Source organism: Mustela putorius, unplaced genomic scaffold (genome assembly GCF_011764305.1).
Source record: "Mustela putorius furo isolate JIRA1106 unplaced genomic scaffold, ASM1176430v1.1 tig00003853_pilon_pilon_pilon, whole genome shotgun sequence".
Taxonomy (NCBI): domain Eukaryota; kingdom Metazoa; phylum Chordata; class Mammalia; order Carnivora; family Mustelidae; genus Mustela; species Mustela putorius.
Genome location: NW_025422005.1, coordinates 71,305,715 through 71,323,502, shown reverse-complemented (window position 1 = coordinate 71,323,502; position 17,788 = coordinate 71,305,715). Strand labels below are relative to the sequence as shown.

At 40.4% G+C, this 17,788-nt stretch overlaps 1 protein-coding gene across 1 annotated transcript; it reads left to right on the top strand.

The window, feature by feature from the left end:
- Window positions 1-1,057: 1,057 nt before the first annotated feature.
- Window positions 1,058-11,130, top strand: BCL10 (BCL10 immune signaling adaptor). Its single transcript, XM_045064801.1, has 3 exons — window positions 1,058-1,390; window positions 7,670-7,958; window positions 9,724-11,130. The coding sequence occupies exons 1-3, from the start codon at window positions 1,334-1,336 to the stop codon at window positions 10,077-10,079; spliced, it is 702 nt and encodes a 233-aa protein (XP_044920736.1). The 5' UTR covers window positions 1,058-1,333; the 3' UTR covers window positions 10,080-11,130.
- Window positions 11,131-17,788: the final 6,658 nt, after the last annotated feature.

Here is a 17,788-nt window from a genome sequence, read left to right as displayed (position 1 = left end):
GGTGTCACACTGGCTGACTCAGGGGGCTGAGCATACAACTCTTGATACTGGGTTGTGAGTTTGAGCCTCATGTTGGGGGTAGAGTTTTCTTTAAAAAAAAAAAAAAAAAAAGTTGGCATTCCCAAGTTTGTCTTTGTTCCTCTTATCATTTCTGTCACCACTTCAGACGCCATCCAGTTTATTTATCATATTGTTCAAACATGTCTTGTGCCCAGGCTGTGTTTTGAATTTCTTACCCACGTTATTCATTATTCATGCTGTTTTGTATACACCTCTATCAAGAGTTAGATACCATTCTGGAAATAGCTGCCTGTTCATCAGTCTCCCCCCATAAAAATAGAACTCTTCCAGGATAAGATAGCTAGAACAGATTAGTAAGGGCTCAATAAATGTTTGAGTCATACAAGGTAATAAATTGAGTTCATACTGTGTGCCAAGTACCTCTAAGAACTTACATATATAGTATCATTTGATTCTCACAGTAGCCGTTGTGAGAGGCGTAAGCTAGACCTATCTTCATCACACAGATGAACAAATGAGGAAACAGGATTATGAAAAAGTGACCAAAAAGGTATGCAGACGTTAAATTAGGTATTAAAACGAGCGGATTATAGGTGGTTTTTCTTACAAAAATTTCTTTAATATTGTAATTAAGCGGCGTGTGTGCCTCGTGTGCACACGCGCTGGTACCCGCACGCGAGCAAAGAGCCTAACAACTCACTGAGTTCGCTCAGCACCCGGAAATTGTAGGGCAGGATCTGGGAAAAGGGGCGGAATCCAGATGTACTGACAGGCTGAGACCCGTCTCCACCCCTGAGCAGCCTGCGAAGGCGGGGCGTGCGGCGGGAGGAGCAACGGGCCACACCCACGGAAACGATCCTGACTGGGAGGCCTACCGACTGCTCCTCGCAAATGCCGCGTGAGGGCTGTGGGCGGAGCCACTCCTGATAGGGTCCGGCCGGGGGGCAGGGACAGGCTTGGCCCACGGGCCGTCACCGATTGGCTCCCTCTGAGATGGGGCGGGTTCTAAGACTGGCCCCGGTTCGTCGGGGGGGCGGAGCCTGCGCCTAAGTCTCCGGGAGAGGAAGGAAAGCTGCACGGAACCTGGCTTTGGGACAGCTAGGTCTGCGGCGCCCTCGGCCCCAGAGGCGGAGCCGGAAGCTCTGCGGTTTCATTCCTGCGCCCCTCCGTTGTCTAGAGGGCAGTTCTCTTCCTCTCGACCCGGTCCGCCTTCCCTTCTCCCCCTTCACCCGCGGGCCCAGGTCCCCAGCCTGGCCGGGCGGTGTTGCCGGAGCTCCCGGACCCGGAAGAAGCACTTACTCCTTCCTCCGCCATGGAGCCCACCGCGCCGTCCCTCACCGAGGAGGACCTGACAGAAGTGAAGAAGGACGTGAGTAGCACCACCTTGCCCAGGCGCCGTCCAGGGCCGGGGGTCGAGGGTGGACTGGGGCAGGCTGCGGACGGGAGGGCGAGGAAAGCGGAAACCCGGAGTGGGAGTCCGAGTCGGAAGAGCAGGCTTCGGGTGGAAGAAGCGGAAGGTCCAGGCACCGCAGGACGGCACCCGAGGGATCTTAGTGGCAGTGACCCCTTGTGACCTGTTAATCCACGTTTAAAATCGCTAAAAGCAGGGCTTGGATTCCTGAAACCTTGTCCACTGGAGCGTTTCTTCGCAGTCAGCTTCTTGCCCGCTCTTCTCTGGTGATTTTTACCCCCACTGCGCTGTGGAGCGGTGTTGCTGGGAATCGACTGCCCAGGTTCATCTTGAGCCAGAATCCTTAGGCAGATGGCTCAACCTGGAGCGAAAGCTGGACCAGTTGAAGGATTCCAAGCAGTGGAGCAAATATGTGAAACTCTTTTTATAAGGGGGGTTGGGGGAAGCTCAACAGCTGAAAGCACAACCTGGAATTCCCCTAGTAAGCACACGCCCACGTATTTAAATTGGGGGGTGGGGGGACGTGTAGCCAAAAATTAATTCACAGGTAAATGCTGAAAATATTCAGTACCGAAATTAGGGTCTTTTGCTTGGACGCTGCAGAACTGCCCAAATCTTGATACTTAACACTTACTGGTTAAGGTATTTCTTGTCTTTTGCTTTTAATTACTTGTTTTGCTGAATGAGACCTATATGGGTACCACTGACATAACTTCATGTCATTTCAAATTAAACACACAAACTCAAGAGAAAATGAGTTCCAGTTTAACACTTTAGTACTTATACAGAATCATATTTATGAACTGGACAAGACAGCATACTTTTAAATGTTCATTTACCCTAAAATTTTCCCCTTTCCCTACCTTGAAAAGTTTAGTACACTGCACTCATGATTACATAATTACAATTGGCGTGACTCATTAGTAAAAGGAAACTGGCTGGGTATGACTGGGATTTGTACCTTAGCTTCCTCATTCAGCAGATTTTTGTGGAGCACTGAGTATATGGAAGGTACTCTTCTTGGGTCTAGAAAGATACAAAAAAAGGACAGTCTGGCCTCTTCTTTATAGTCTATTTGAGATAAAACTGGGACATTGGTAACTACCATAGAATATATGAGTGTTGTCTTATATAAGATTTGTGCCAGTGGACCCATGAACTTTAAGAGCTAGGCCTGTGGTGTTCCAGATTCTTTGTCACACAAATTGCAGTGTTCCCATTTAGTCTTTACAGCAGCCTCTAAGGGAAATAATTGTCATTCCCATTTTGCAGTTGATAACAAATGGCTGTGAAAGGTTACAGGTGAGCATAAATATAAAACCTGGACACAGACAGAATTGTGAAGTGTCTTCCAGGTCTTTATTCATTTTTTTCCTATCAGTTCATCGATATTATCCATCTCCATGATTTCAATTTACAGCTGTATCAGAAATTCATAACCTTGGGGAATCACAAGTGGATTTCAGGAGGTCTATGGGAAAAAAAGTATGTGCACATTTTTTTCCTTAAAATTTTTTTTCATGCTATTTTCAAAATGGTTGATGACCTCAGAAGGCTTTAAAATGATCATAAACGTATTTGGACTCCCTTCTTTGTCAGCTCTAGGTCCTTATTTCCAAATATCTACTGGAAATCCACTTTTGTATTTTGCACACGTCCTTGTCTTGTCAAAAACTGAACTTTTTATCATCCCTTCCCCAAAGCAGCTTACTGTCCATAGCAGTATTCTCTGTCTTGATGGATAGTATACCACCATCACCCATCCTCCTAGAAAGTCCTACTTTTTCACTATGATCTCCGCCCACCCCCTCTAGTTGTTTACCTCATCTTTTGAGTTGAATTTTGTTCAGTTTCATAAATAAGGATTACACGCTGCTATGAGGCATGCATGATTCTAAGAGGGCAAAAATTAAAGACTAAGACAAATCCCAGTTTGAAAAGAGCTTGATTTCTTGGGAGGAGGTAGACAGACATGAATTAATAATTTCAAATGACAGTATAAGTGCAGTGAATTTTTCATTCATCTGAAACTATCTACTTGACACTCTGCTAAGTGCAGGATATACAGAATTGAACAAAACATGCCTGGCTTTTGCCTGCTTCAGACATACAGGTCATTAAGGTTGAAAACAAATATATAATTACAAATTATGGTTAAGTACTATAAAGGAGACAGATAGGCACTGAGACGTAGCAGGGGAAATCTACTTGACATAGGATGGTCAGGGAAGGTTACTTTTAAACTGGTTGCTGAAGAATATGACAGAACTGGGGGAATAATATTGTAGGCAAAATAGAATTTGCAAAGGACCTAAAACAGGCAAGACCTTGGTGACTTGGGGAAATTGGAAACACAGGCAGAGGGTGCCCTGGGATGAAGTTCTGAAGGTGAGCTACGGCCAGTTCTTGAAGGGTCTTACAGATGGCAATAAAGTGTTAGGATTTTTTTCTCCCCAAGTGTAGAATTGAAGAATTATGTTATATTTTTTAATTCCTCTACCTATTGTATGGACTTAGGAGAGCAAAAGTAAGAAGAGGGAAACCAGGGGCACCTGGGTGGCTCAATTGGTTAAGCTGCTGCCTTTGGCTCAGGTCATGATCCCAGGGTCCTGGGATTGAGCCCTGCGTGGGGCTTCTTGCTCAGGGGGGAGCCTGCTTCTCCCTCTGCCTGCGCTCTCTCTTTCACTCTTTCTCTCTGTGTCAAATAAATAAATAAAATCTTTAAAAAAAAAAAAAGAAAGAAAGAAAAGGGGAAACCCGTGAGGAGATTGTTGGAATTTACATAGTTGAGAGCTGATGGTGATTTAGATCAGGGTGAAAGCAGTGGAAATGGATGGAACAAGCAAATTCCGGTTGCATTTTTGAAATAGAAATGATAGGACTTGGTGATGGATTAAGTTTAGAAAGATCAGACTGGTAAGTAAAATTGTCAAATCAGCAATTAGACCTACAAGTCTGAAGATCAGCAAGGAGATCTGCGCTAGAAATACAAGTGTAGGATTGAATGAGTTCACCTTGGAAGTTGAGAGCTAGAAGGGAAAAGGGAGATCATAGGGGAGTTTTAAAAAGTGAAAGGTTATAGCCTCAAAGGTGGGAATAAAGCCAGGGGAACGTAATATTCATATAGGGCAAGAAAGCAGTATTTCAAGGAAGGAGTGAGTGGTCAGCTGTGTCCATACTGCTGAGAGGTAAGATGAAGACTAACAAGTATGAGATTTGACAGTGAGGAGGTTATTGGTAGCTGAAAAGAGTAGTGACACAGAGTGGAAGTGAATTGGGAGATAAGAAGTGGAGTAGTGATATATAGACAAGTGAAATAAACACACAGGGTGCCGTGAGGACAGAGGAGATGGGTGCCTAAGTCCTTCTGGAGAGTTTAAGCAAAGCTTCCTAAAGGAGGTGGCCACTGTGCCACATCATAAATGAAAAATAGGGACTTGGGGTATGAAAAGAGAAAAACAAAGTAATAACACAAAGAACTAGGGAGTGATGGGCAGCAGTTTTTAGGTAGAACATAAAGTACCAGGACAGGTAGAGGAGGTGATAGATTAAGCTCCAGAGGTAGGCAGGAGCCATATTACAAAGTACCCTGTCTCCCATGATCAAACAGCTGTTATTTATTGAGTACTTACTGTGTATCAGAGACTGTCTCAAGTCTTCATATTCATTGTCCTACTTAGACCTTCCAGCAGTCCTGCAGGGTAAGTGTTTATCACTATTTTATAAATAACCCAAAGTTTAGGTTACTTGTCCCAGCTCTTACAGGAATATATGGCAGATTTAAGATCTGAACTGAAGTTGGCCTGATCAAGCGCCCCACTCCTGACCTCTCAACTGTTCTGCCAAAGGGAAGGACTTTATCTTTTAAGTTAGTGGAAAAAAACCAAGTTTTAAATTTTTACAAAATTCACTGATAGCATTTCAATATTAGCAGAATTCACGTAACACTCCAGATTTCCATTTTCTCTTGAAAATTTGGAAGATCTAATAGATGTGTGAAGAAGAAATTTGAGCAGGAGGAAAGAAATAGGAAGTACAACTAGGTGTCTTGTTTGTTAATAGTCCATGCAACATCTGACGAAGACCTGAGCTAAGGCAATGCTAATAATAGAAATGAAGTAAAGGGGCAGATTAGATAAATGTAAGATAGAAATATAAAATTAGATTAAATGTAAGATACTTACATTAGATAAATGTAAGTATCTATAAATTAGATAAATGTATTAGATAAATGTAAGATAAATTGACAGGACTTGGTGGGTAGGTGATCAGATGTGGCAAGTGAGCAGAAGAGAGGAAGTGGAGGATGAGTGGTAGGTTTATTGCATGATTGGATGGACGGAGGTACTCCCCAATGAGTTAAGAATATCAGAGGAAAAGGACAGGCAAAGATAACAAGTTTGGTTTTGGACAAGTTGAATTTGAAGTATCTGGGCTAAGTCTAGAAAGTCTTGATCACATCCACAAACTTGGCGATCATCAGCATATAAGTCATAGAGATGACAACAGAAGAGGTTTTTTTCGAGGAGTTCAGCTTTGAAATCTATTCTCTCTCTCCATCCGCACAGCTTAAATTCATGCACTCAGCATGGCTTATGGAAAACATTGCAGCAGTCTCCTTACAGTTCTCCCAGTTTTTGCTCCCCCCCAGTCCTCTGCAAAAGTTTTTTAATTGCTTCTATTTATAAGCCTTTGATGATTCTTGTGGCTACAGTGAATTGTATGTTCCTCAATGTATTATAAAAATTCTTCCATGATCCAGCCTGTTTCCTTTTCAGCTTAGTTTCTTACCACTGTTTCATGTGCACCCTGCATCCCAGCTACCCCCAGACTTGTTCATATTCCCCTCTGTGCACCTTCATGCTACAAACATAGCCTCTGTAAATTTCCCATATCATGGAGGTATGCTTAGTTGTTTACTCTGTGCTTCCCCAGTACTTGTGGGGTGTTTTGTTTTTGTTTTTGTTTTCGTTTTCTGGGTCATACCACATTATAATTATTGGCTTGTGTTTGATACTACTCTCCAACTAGACCATGTGACCGTTGTGTACAGGATTCAAATCTTGTTCATCTTTGTACACTCAGCCCTTGGCATATTAGGTGTTTAGATATTTGAAATGTTTTCTGTGTGAATAAATAAATGAACGTGGAAGTTCAGTGGACTGAGAACTATGGGAACCCTTCACCCAGCCTACTTTCCTGCCACCATGTACTGGGATACTTGCAAGGTCTTCCATTGCCTTTAGCTAGCTCGTTATATGGAAGTCAAATTAGTCATAACATTTGTTGACAACTCACTATGTACCGGGCACTTTTCTAAGTACTTTACATTTATTATTTTATTCCTCATAATACTCAGATGAGGAAACTGAGGCACGGAGGAGTAGTTAAGTTACTTACCCAAGATCACATATCTAGTAAATGCAAGAAGAGCTAGAATACAGTTGCTGGCATCAAATTATTAATGCTTTTTATTGGGACCCACATCAGCTTTCTGCTAATTAAGTTCCCTGAGGTACTGCTCAGATCTCAGCCTGTTTTCTGTGATTTCCTTTTCTTCATTTCTTTAATTTCGTCCAACATTCACTATTTCTTTAGCATACTCCTCCAGTCCTGTGCCAACTTCCCTTCTACCAGCTGACTCACTGAGTTAGGGTATGGTCTTTCCAACTGATTCCAAAGATAGACACATTGTGGACTCTTACGGTTTTACTCTAGGAAAGACACTCTTACTCTAGGATAGAAACTCTTACGGTTTTACTTCAGGAAAGTGGAAAATTTACAAACGTGAGAAAGTTATAAATTATGAGGCCTCACTAAGTTATCCTTTTTGGTCCTGACTAATCCTGGATTCCTTGTTCAATGGTAACTAACATGGAAGCCTCTGCTCTTATCTTTACCCCGGAAGATGGAGGCCCTGAGCATACCTCCCTATGTCCACAGACACAGGCCCTTTAGATTCAGCCAGTTTCCTCCTCATAGTAGCCTGGTCTTGGTTTATAGCTGTGAGATTAAATTAAAGCAAGACAGAAGCTGCAAGGAATGTTTAGTTTAGGACCTACTTCTGTTTACTTGGCCCTTCTCTTAATAACATGGATTTTAGTAGGCCTGAGCCTCCTGACTTCAGTATGTTTTCTCCCACCAGTGAAGATTTCTAACTAATAATCAGTCACCTATGTGATTTCCTCAAGTGTTGGGGGAAAAAAACACACTGAAGCACAGTTTTATGTCTTTTAGGCTTTAGAAAATCTGCGTGTATACCTGTGTGAAAAAATCATAGCTGAGAGACATTTTGATCATCTACGCGCAAAAAAAATACTCAGCAGAGAAGACACTGAAGAAATTTCCTGCCGAACATCAAGTAGAAAAAGGGCTGGAAAATTGTTAGACTACTTACAAGAAAACCCCAAAGGACTGGATACACTGGTTGAATCTATTCGGCGAGAAAAAACACAGAACTTCCTGATTCAGAAGATTACAGATGAAGTGTTGAAACTTAGAAATATAAAACTAGAACATCTGAAAGGTAAGATATGTTGGTGTCCAAGAAATCATTTAAATATGACAATGCTTTTAAAAATAAAATACAAAACAAAGAAACCCAGAAATGATTGTTTTGTTTTTATTCAGAAAGTTTCAGCTTCAGAATTACATTTGATTTACATTTTTTTTTTTACCTTATGTCATTTCATTGGAAGAATGGATTATCACTCAGTGTTCTGTTTTTATATTCATTTAACAATACCATTTATACAAAACTTCAAGAAAATCCTGGTATACACATGCGTTTGCTTCTGAAGTCTGCAGAATGTAAGATCGCTATTCAGAAGTAACCCCTGAAAATGCACATCACACATGAAGAACAATATATAGGCAAAGTATTTTTAAGTCCAGCTCTGATAGTTCTTCTTCCACCAGTTGATCACAGAATGAAGTGGTTGGGATATGCTTGTAAGAGTCATGTCCTGTAAGCTATCCATAACCTTAAACACTAGAGTCACACTCAGTCTGGCATGAGGAGAGAGGCGTGGGAATGGAAATTGATAAATGGCATAGCAAATTCACTTCCTGTGTTTCTCCCTCACTCTGGAGCACACATCAGTAATTGGAATACCACAGAGAATTTCCTGCACTATTTAAATCTCCTCTCCCCACGAACCCCATCTCTCTCTCTCTCTGTGCCTTTCTGTAGCACCCTTAAATAAGTAAATGTGCATGTGATATAGCTGTCCTCCAGCTGTTCTAGGCACGCGGGATATAGAGAAGAGTAATCTAGGGCTCTGCCCTTAAGAAATTCTGTAAGTCCATTTGGGGCACATTGGAAGTCTCCTCTCCTAAGCCATATTTTAGAAAAAAGTTTCTATAGCATGGAATAGAAATGCTGAATGTATTGTGAGGTTGAAGAGCTAGTGGGGAAAAAAGTGACATATGAATATACTTTATAGACATCACAGATTTGACATAAAATTTGTCAATTCAGGAGGATCTGTGTCTCCAGACGGTTAAGTTAAATATTTGCTAAGACTAACAGAAAGATAAAATTAGTGTGTGTTTATTCTTTCATCCTGAGGCTAATTGTTAGCTATACCCATTGGATGTGGTAAAATTCTTTGATCAGAGCAACCATTGTCATTTAAGTAAAGTGTTAAGTTGAGAACCAGGACATTATTTGATGTGAAGAGGAGACCTGGGTTATAGTTCTCGCTTTCCCATGAGGTAATTCTGGAATGTTGGGCATTACTTAATCCTGGGGCCTCTATTTTTTCATCTCTACTGGTAGAAGTTATGCCAGGGGACCTCTGAAATCCCTCCTACTTCTAACACCCTGTGATTCAAGAATCCATAATTTATATTAATTAACTCAGAATTTTAGCATATGCTCTGTTTAAAGTTTTTTTTTTTATTGGTTAATACATTTTGTGCCAGAATGCTAAAGAATATTAGTTGTGACAGCTTTTCTTATTTTATGAAAAATTTTAGGGGCTACTTAATTTTTTCCAGGTCATTCAGTGGTTAAGCATATAAGGATACAAATTAAATGTGAGTTATAGCATGTCATTTAGTTTTCTTGAGACTATTTCCTTATCTAGGAAATAAACATAATGATATACTTCATAGTTGTTGGGAAAAGTAAATGAAACGTGAAATGGATTATGGCAGAATTTATAAATTGCTCTTTAAATCATGGTTGTGTGGTAACTAGCTTGTAATCTTTAAAAACTTACAAGATGGGTATGGGCTCAATTTTTTAAGTTACTTTTTTCATTTACATCTAAATAATTTTATTGTAGGACTGAAATGTAGCAGCTGTGAGCCTTTCCCAGGTGGAGCCACAAACAACTTCTCTAGATCAAATTCAGATGAGAGTAATTTCTCTGAAAAACTGAGAGCATCCACTGTCATATACCATCCTGAAGGAGAATCCAGCACTGCCCCCTTTTTTTCTACTGAGTCTTCTCTGAATTTGCCTGTTCTCGAAGTTGGCAGAACTGAAAATCCCACCTTCTCTTCAACTACACTTCCCAGACCTGGGGACCCTGGGGCTCCTCCTTTGCCACCGGAGCTGCAGTTAGAAGAAGAAGGAACTTGTGGAAACTCTAGTGAGATGTTTCTTCCCTTGAGATCACGTGCTGTTTCCCATCAATGACAGTTTACAGCCTTTTATTTTTTTTAATAACAACAAAAAATATTTGAAAGTGTATCAGTCTTTTTATAAAATTGCTGTAATGATATTTGATATATGTCTTTTAAAATGCAGTGGAAGCATACTTTGTAATTAGACTCTTTTTAGGAGGAAAGAAGCATACTTTTGAGATAGCTAAAAAAATCATGTTGATCATGTGCTTTTCAGTGTTTTCTGTTCTTTCCGTTTTTGAGGTTTCGAGTGTTTTCACATTTTTTATGTGAAAGACTAATTTTTTATGTAAAGACTAACTTTAATAGGGAACATTTCTCTATTTGAGAATAGAGTATAAGGCTGGGTATAATGTCTCAGTGCATTTGTACTAAAATTTTCACAGTCTCATAATCCTTTCCAACTGTTCAGCAGTAAATTTGCAGGTTAAGCTACATCTATATGGTAATAAAGCCAATCACTAACAGAAAAACTGCTAGTGTACTGAAAAGAATCCCCTAGTCTCTTGGGCTTAGGGACACTTACACAGTCCCCCTCAGATGCAGATGTATCTACCAGTGTAATCTAAGGGAGTTTGAGCCACCTAGGATCTCAGTGTGCCAATATACATTTCTTATTAACCTTACTAATCAATACTGTTTTCTTAGGATTTTCACAACCTTTGCTTTTTCATTCCTACAGAAAAGTCTCGGCAAAAGCCCGCAATGATGTGTAATTTGGTGAGATTTTAAAAATAGTTTTCTGTACTTTTCATTCTCTTTTAAAATGAGGACCACTGTACAAGCTGAAAGAACTAGGGCAAAATGTTGTATGTGTGTATCTATGTGCCAGTTCTGTCTTTAATACTTTTTGGAACAAGTAGGCCATTGGCCTGATGTGTCTTTTTATTATAACAGAGTTTGGCTAATTTTACATCTTTATAAATTTTATGCTGTCATTGTTTTTATTTAAATTATAATTCTGCCTATTTCCTGATATATGTCTCAAATATTTTCATTACTTTTAAAAAGCAGAGATGAAGATATGCTTTTAACAATAAAAGTTTTTCAATTATAGTGCTATATTTTTTGGAAGTTTCAGGTATTTCCATAGGAAGTAAATACCTAAAATGCTTTTTTTTATATGTGCCAATTTTTATAGAAACATTACTTCAAGTTGTGAAATCAAGTTGCATTTCAGGATAGACTCTTGCCTTTATCAGTCACGAAGAAGATTGGCATATTCTTCAGATAAATTTTTTTCAAGCCTGAGTGGTTTTTTGTAGTGTAACATTTTCTAAAGGTTATCGGAAGTATGTTTCACCGTCAGTGAGGCATAAGAAAATAGTGGCATTACATTCAAAGAAGTCTCGTTAAAAAGCAGAAGCAGGCTTTCATTTCATTAATAAAATAAAATTTGAGGGGCACCTGGGGTGACTTAAGCCTCTGCATTCAGCTCAGGTCATGGTCCCAGGGTCCTGGGATCGAGCCCCCACATCGGGCTCAAGCCTGCTTCCCCCTCTCTCTCTGCCTGCCTGCCTCTCTCTCTGCCTGCCTGCCTCTCTGCCTACTTATGATCTCTGTCAAATAAATAAATAAAGTCTTTAGATAAATAAATAAATAAATAAAATTTGATATGTGGTTACTTTAAATAGATTTTACTCAAAATCAAAAAGAATTTAGATATGCTGTATCACTTACATTTATAGTTTATAACACAGAGTTCTCTTTCAGACTGTTATCTATTCAGACAATAAAATTAAGGTTTAAGAAACTTAGCCTTTTGGGTTTTCTGAATCCTATGGAGTCAATTTTTGTTTTCCTTTAAACACTGAAAACCACCCCTTGCTGAAAATACATAAACTAGAAGGTCAAACTGACAGGTTCGTGAATGCAGGGTGCTGCATTATTACAGGTGCCATATTATCACTTCATAGAAAAACAGTTGTGAGCTCACTTTTAAAACTTTATCTTAATTAATAGACTTTATTTTTTTAATTAATAGACTTTATTTTTTTTAATTAATAGACTTTATTTTTTAGCATGATTTTAGGTAGAAAAATTGAGCAGAAAATACAGTGTTCCCATTTACCCCCTCTTCCTCTGTTTTCCATTTCACATCTTGCATTAGTGTGGTACATTTGTTAGAATTGATGAAACCTTACCAACAAAAGTTAATAGTTTACATTAGGAGTCACTCTGTGCTGTGCAGTTCTACAGATTTGTTTGTTTAAGAATTTATATATTTATTTGGATAGTGCGTGTGCTTAGCACAGAGAGAGGCAGAGGGAGAGAATCCTCCAGCAGACTCCCCACTGGGCATGGAGTCAGATGCACAGCTCAGTCTCATGACCTTGAGATTGTGACCCGAGCCGAAATCAAGAGTTGGACACTTAACTGACAGTGCCATTCAGGTACCCTGGTTCTATAGGTTTTAATAAAATCATAAAGTCATGTATCCACCACTGTAATATCATACAGGACAGTTTTACTGCCCTAAAAATGTCCTTTGTTGCACTTACTCATCTCTTCCTCTTCCCTTCCCCTTCCAGCCCTAGCAGCCACTGATCTTTTATTGTTTCTGTACTGCTTTTTTCCAGAATGTCACATAGTTGGAATCATATGTAGCCTAAGCACTATGAAACGTAAGTTTTCTCCATGGTAAGCACACCTTTTCATGAGGTGATTTAACATCTTTGGTCAGCATGTTGCTCTTCATCCAAGGTCAAACATTGGCAAATTAGGAACAAGCCAAAATAATGGCAAATTCTAGTTTTGTTTCAGTTTTTTTTTAAGAAGTGTTTTGTTCTGTTTGAGAGATTTGGGATTTGTTTATTTTGATAAACAGACTTTTTTTTTTTTAAGATTTTATTTATTGTTTTGACGGAGAGAGTGAACACACAAGTGGGGGTGGGGGGGTGGGGGGGAGTGGCAGGCAGAGGAAGAGGGAGAAGTCAGCCTCCACACTGAGCGGGGACTCAAATGGGGACTCGATCCCAGGACCCTGAGATCATGACCTGAGCCAAAGGCAGATGCTTAAAAGGCTGAGCCATGCAGGTACCCCAGTCTTTATTTCAATTAAATAATTAAGTAATCTAATTTCTCAATCTTTTCTTTTGTGGTTAGTGATTTCTAGCTCCTGTTTTAGAAATCTGCTTGTCTCAATGTCATAATGATATTCTATGTTTTTTCTTGGAGTCTTAGTTGTTTTAATTTCACAATTGGCCATATAATTCATTATAAAGTGATTTCTGTGTATGGTATAAGGTAGAAGCTTTTTTTTTTTTTTAAGATTTTATTTATTTATTTGAGAGATGGCATGATGGGGGGATGGACAGAGGGAGAAGCAGGCTCCCCGCTGAGCAGGGGACTCGATCCTGGGACTCCAGGATCATGACCCTGAGCTGAAGGCAGTCACTTAATTAACTGAGCCACCCAGGCACCCAGTAGAATTCAGTCTTACAGGTACTGTCTTTTAAAGCAATATAAAAGGGAGCAGAAAGTTCTAGGCTCTGGTTATCTTGTTTCAATGGATAAATATACACACTTTGGACTTTGGGGGAAAAAACAAACCAAGAAGCAAATCTGTCTATAGTTGTTAAATATAATCTTATGAAGGCTGTCTGAGAGCAGAGCTCAAACAAACTCAGAATAAAGTGAATGACTCAACATCACACAACTGTTTAGAATAAAAATCCAGGACTGTTTGGCTCCACAGTCAATGTTCTTTCCACAAATTCATGCTCTTAGTATTTCTTAAATAACCGAAAGTTAAGAGTGGAGATAATGTATTCTTTTCACTCATTAATTCAGTAATTATTCATTGAGTCCCTATTTTCTAGGTGCTGGAGACAGAGTGATAAAACAAAACCTGTGTTCTCAAAGAATTCACATTGCAGTTGGGGGAGGTAAAATATAAGTAGGGGAACCTGGGTAATTCTAGTTACCATGGATATAAAATAGGGCATGTGTGAGTTAAAACATAACTTGAGAAAGAGTTTAGATAGCATCATCAGGGAACTCGTCTCAGAGCAGGTGACAATTGAACTGAGACATGTCCAAAAGGCACAGAAACCAGCTTAAAGGGGCTCCCACAGGCCAAATCAGGAATAATTTCAACATCAAAATAAATACTAATAATAGATCATAAATCATTGGATAAAATAAGAACCCATGAGTTAATGCTAATGTAATGGACAAATAATCTGATGAAGAATAGGATATTGACACAGTCTCAAATATCTCCCTACAAAACACTTACTAATTACAAAGGAGGAAAAAAGTAACTTGATAGTAGAAAACCCTGCCAGATACTACCTTAAACAAAAAATCAGGGGTGCCTGACTGGCCCAGCTTGTAGAACATATGACTCTTGATCTTGGGGTTTGAGTTTGAGCCCCACCTTGGGTGCAGAGATTACCTAAAAATAAAATCTTTATTAAAAAGTTAAAAATCATTAGTACCAAAGCAAATGAAACCACATGCCTCCTGATAGAATGCAATGAGAAGAACACAACACCACATTTGTGATATTCTTTTTTTTTCTTTGTTATTTGACAGAGCACAAGTAGGCTGAACGGCAGGCAGAGACAGAGAGAGAGAAGCAGGCTCCCTGCTGAGCAAGGAGCCTGATACAGGATGTGGAACTCTACCCCAGGACCCTGGGATCATGACCTGAGCCCAAGGCAGCCACCTAACTGACTGAGCCACCCACATGTCCCCTTTCATGATATTCTTAACAAAGATTTGTAACCTGAATTTATCACTAGGACAAATAGAGGCATCTTTTACAAAATAACTATAGTCTAGATATCAAAGTCATGAAATTTAAAAACAGAAAACCATTAAAGATTAAAAGAGAGAGACACAGCCACTAAATGTAATGCATGAATCTAAACCAATTTAAAGATTATTAAATGTTAAGAAAATTAGCAGGAAACAAAAAAGAAATGTAGTTGAGGTAGAATCGGTAATAAGTGTTTGGACTTGGACTATATTTTAAATTTGAAATGATAACATTTGCTGACTTGTGACCTGAGCACCTGGATTAATAATGCTGCAATTTGGGGTGCCTGGCTGACTTAGTCCATAGAGCATGTCAGTCTTGATCTCAGGGTCCTGAGTTCAAGCACCACGTTTGGTATAGAGATTACTCAAAAATAATGGTAATGCTGTAATTTAAAGAGATGGGACAGATTATGGGAGGTGGAGAGTATTGAGGGTAGGAAATGAAGAGTTCAGTTTGGACATGTTTTCAGGTGTCTATTGCTGCATAACATACCTAAACTTAAAACACTTTAGAACACTAAACTTTTAAAACACTAACACTTAGTGGTTTAAAATAATGACCAGTTATTTGTTCTTGATTCTGCAAATTGGGCTAGACTTGGCTACATAGTTCTTATGATGCTCTATCCTGGGATCATTCTGAATTCTTATAAAGGCTTGGCTGGGATTGTATAAATTCACTCACAAATCTAGTGCTTTACCTGGGATGGATACACCAGCTGGGAGCTGACTGGGGTTCCTTATTCACAGTATCTCCAGCAGAGTAGCTGGATCTCTCTTTACATGGTGGCTCAGGGTTTCCCGGGGGCGGGGGATGGGGGAGACAATGGAGGCATCCTAGTCATCAGTGCAAGGCACAAGGCTAGCCCAGATCCAAAGGGAGAGGAAATATACCCCATGATGGAAGGAACGGCATACAGCACTGACATGGCAGGAATTGTTGACTGCCATCTTCGTAGAAAATCTACTGCAAATATGTTAAGGTTGCAGTGCTTGTTAGACACTGAAGTTGGAAATTGGGTACAAGGATTTTGGTGTTCAGGGAATGCTTCTGGACTGGTTATATAAATGTGGGAGTTATTAGCATAAAATGGTATTTTAAACCATGAGACTTGATGAATTCACCTTTAAACAGAGGGTTCATAGAAAAGAAGGGCTATTCCAGGACTGAGCCTGAGGTGCTCTCACAACTAGAGGTGAGACGGAAGAAGGCAAGAGAGGAAACGGAAAAGAGCCCTGTGAAATAGGAAGAGAACTAAAGCATATGATTGGTAAAAAGCAAGAGAAAAAATTGTTTCAAGAAGGCCTGTCTTAACTATCATATGATCTCCCTGATATGACGAAGTGGAGATGCAACAGGGGGGGTTAAGGGGGTAGGAGAAGAATCAATGAAACAAGATGGGATTGGGAGGGAGACAAACCATAAGTGACTCTTAATCTCACAAAACAAACTGAGGGTTGCTGGGGGGAGGGGGGTTGGGGGAAGGGGGGTGGGGTTATGGGAATTGGGGAGGGTATGTGCTATGGGGAGTGCTGTGAAGTGTGTAAACCTGGTGATTCACATACCTGTACCCTGGGGGATAAAAATATATGTTTATAAAAAATTAAAAATTAAAATAAATAAATAAATAAAATCTATTTGAAATAAGAAAAAAAAAAAAAAAAAAGGTCTGTCTTGTTAAGAGATGAAGTAAGAAGCAGCCCCCGGACTTTGTCACATGGGGGCTGTTGGTGGCTTTGATAACAGGGACTCATGACTCAAACTGTGTACCCAAACCTCAGAGGGACTCAACAAGGGGCCAGTTTTTTAAAGATTTTATTTATTTATTTGAGAGAGAGGGCACAAACAGGGGAGCAGCAGAGTGAGAGGGAGAAACAGACTCCCCACTGAGCAGGGAGCTTAATGGCACAGGGCTCAATCCCAGGACCCCAGGATCATGATCTGATCCAAAGGCAGACACCAACTGAGCCACCCAGACACTCTACAAACGACTTTTTCACTTTCATTTAGGGCCATTCCCTCTTAGATCACCAGGAGGAGTGAAAGATTTCTAGTTTTCTTGGTGACTAGGTTATATCATTTTCTAAGAGAGGGAGCACACACAGAAACAAGTCATATGAAAGGACAAGCTACTGTTCTAGTATATCGGTGTTTGAGGCCCCAGCAGTCCGTCCACATGAAAAGTTTAAGAGCCAAATGGAGGTCTGGTCCAGAGGTTGGATAGAGAGCTTGGGGTTGGAAACCCAGATTTGGGAGTCACAAGCATAAGATGGTTAATGCCATGGAAAGAAATGGGTTGGCCTGCAACGTTGTAATGCCCTTTACCTCTTGCGGAAAGATGGTGCAATAAATTGGGAAACACCGGCGTTTAAGGGCCAGACAGGGCAAAGCAAGAATGAAAAGAGGCTGACAATGAGAAGCCAGAGTGTGTGGAAGACCCACTGAGAGGTGAGATGCAATCCAAGAAGAATTTCATCAAAGACAGCTGTTCAGACCCCACTGGAATGAGGTCAAGCAGGAAAGGATTTAGCCTGTGACTGGATCAGTGCACCACCCATAGAGATCTTCCACGGTGACTGCGGGGAAACAACCATACTGAGAATAATTTTCAATTTGAAGAGGAGATGCAGTGAGATCAGGAAGAAATCCTGGTGTCTGGGCAATGGTTAAGGTGAGGCGGCCGTGAAAAACAAATTCTTATCTCGAGTATGCCTTTAATAAATTCTTACTGAATGTTGACAGTTTGTTTGGGACCACTACTTCAGGACTTGTCTCTTCTCAGGGATCCTCAGGAAGGAGCCTAAAGCAGCCCCGCTCGGCCAAGTGCGCTCCCCGCCTCCAGCCTCAGTCCGACCTCCAGCGGCAGCAGCCCCGCTGCCGTCAGGGGGCGCAGGGTCTGCGCTCTACCGCAATACTTGGGGCGGAGCCAACCGTGGGGCGGGCCCTGAGGCAGC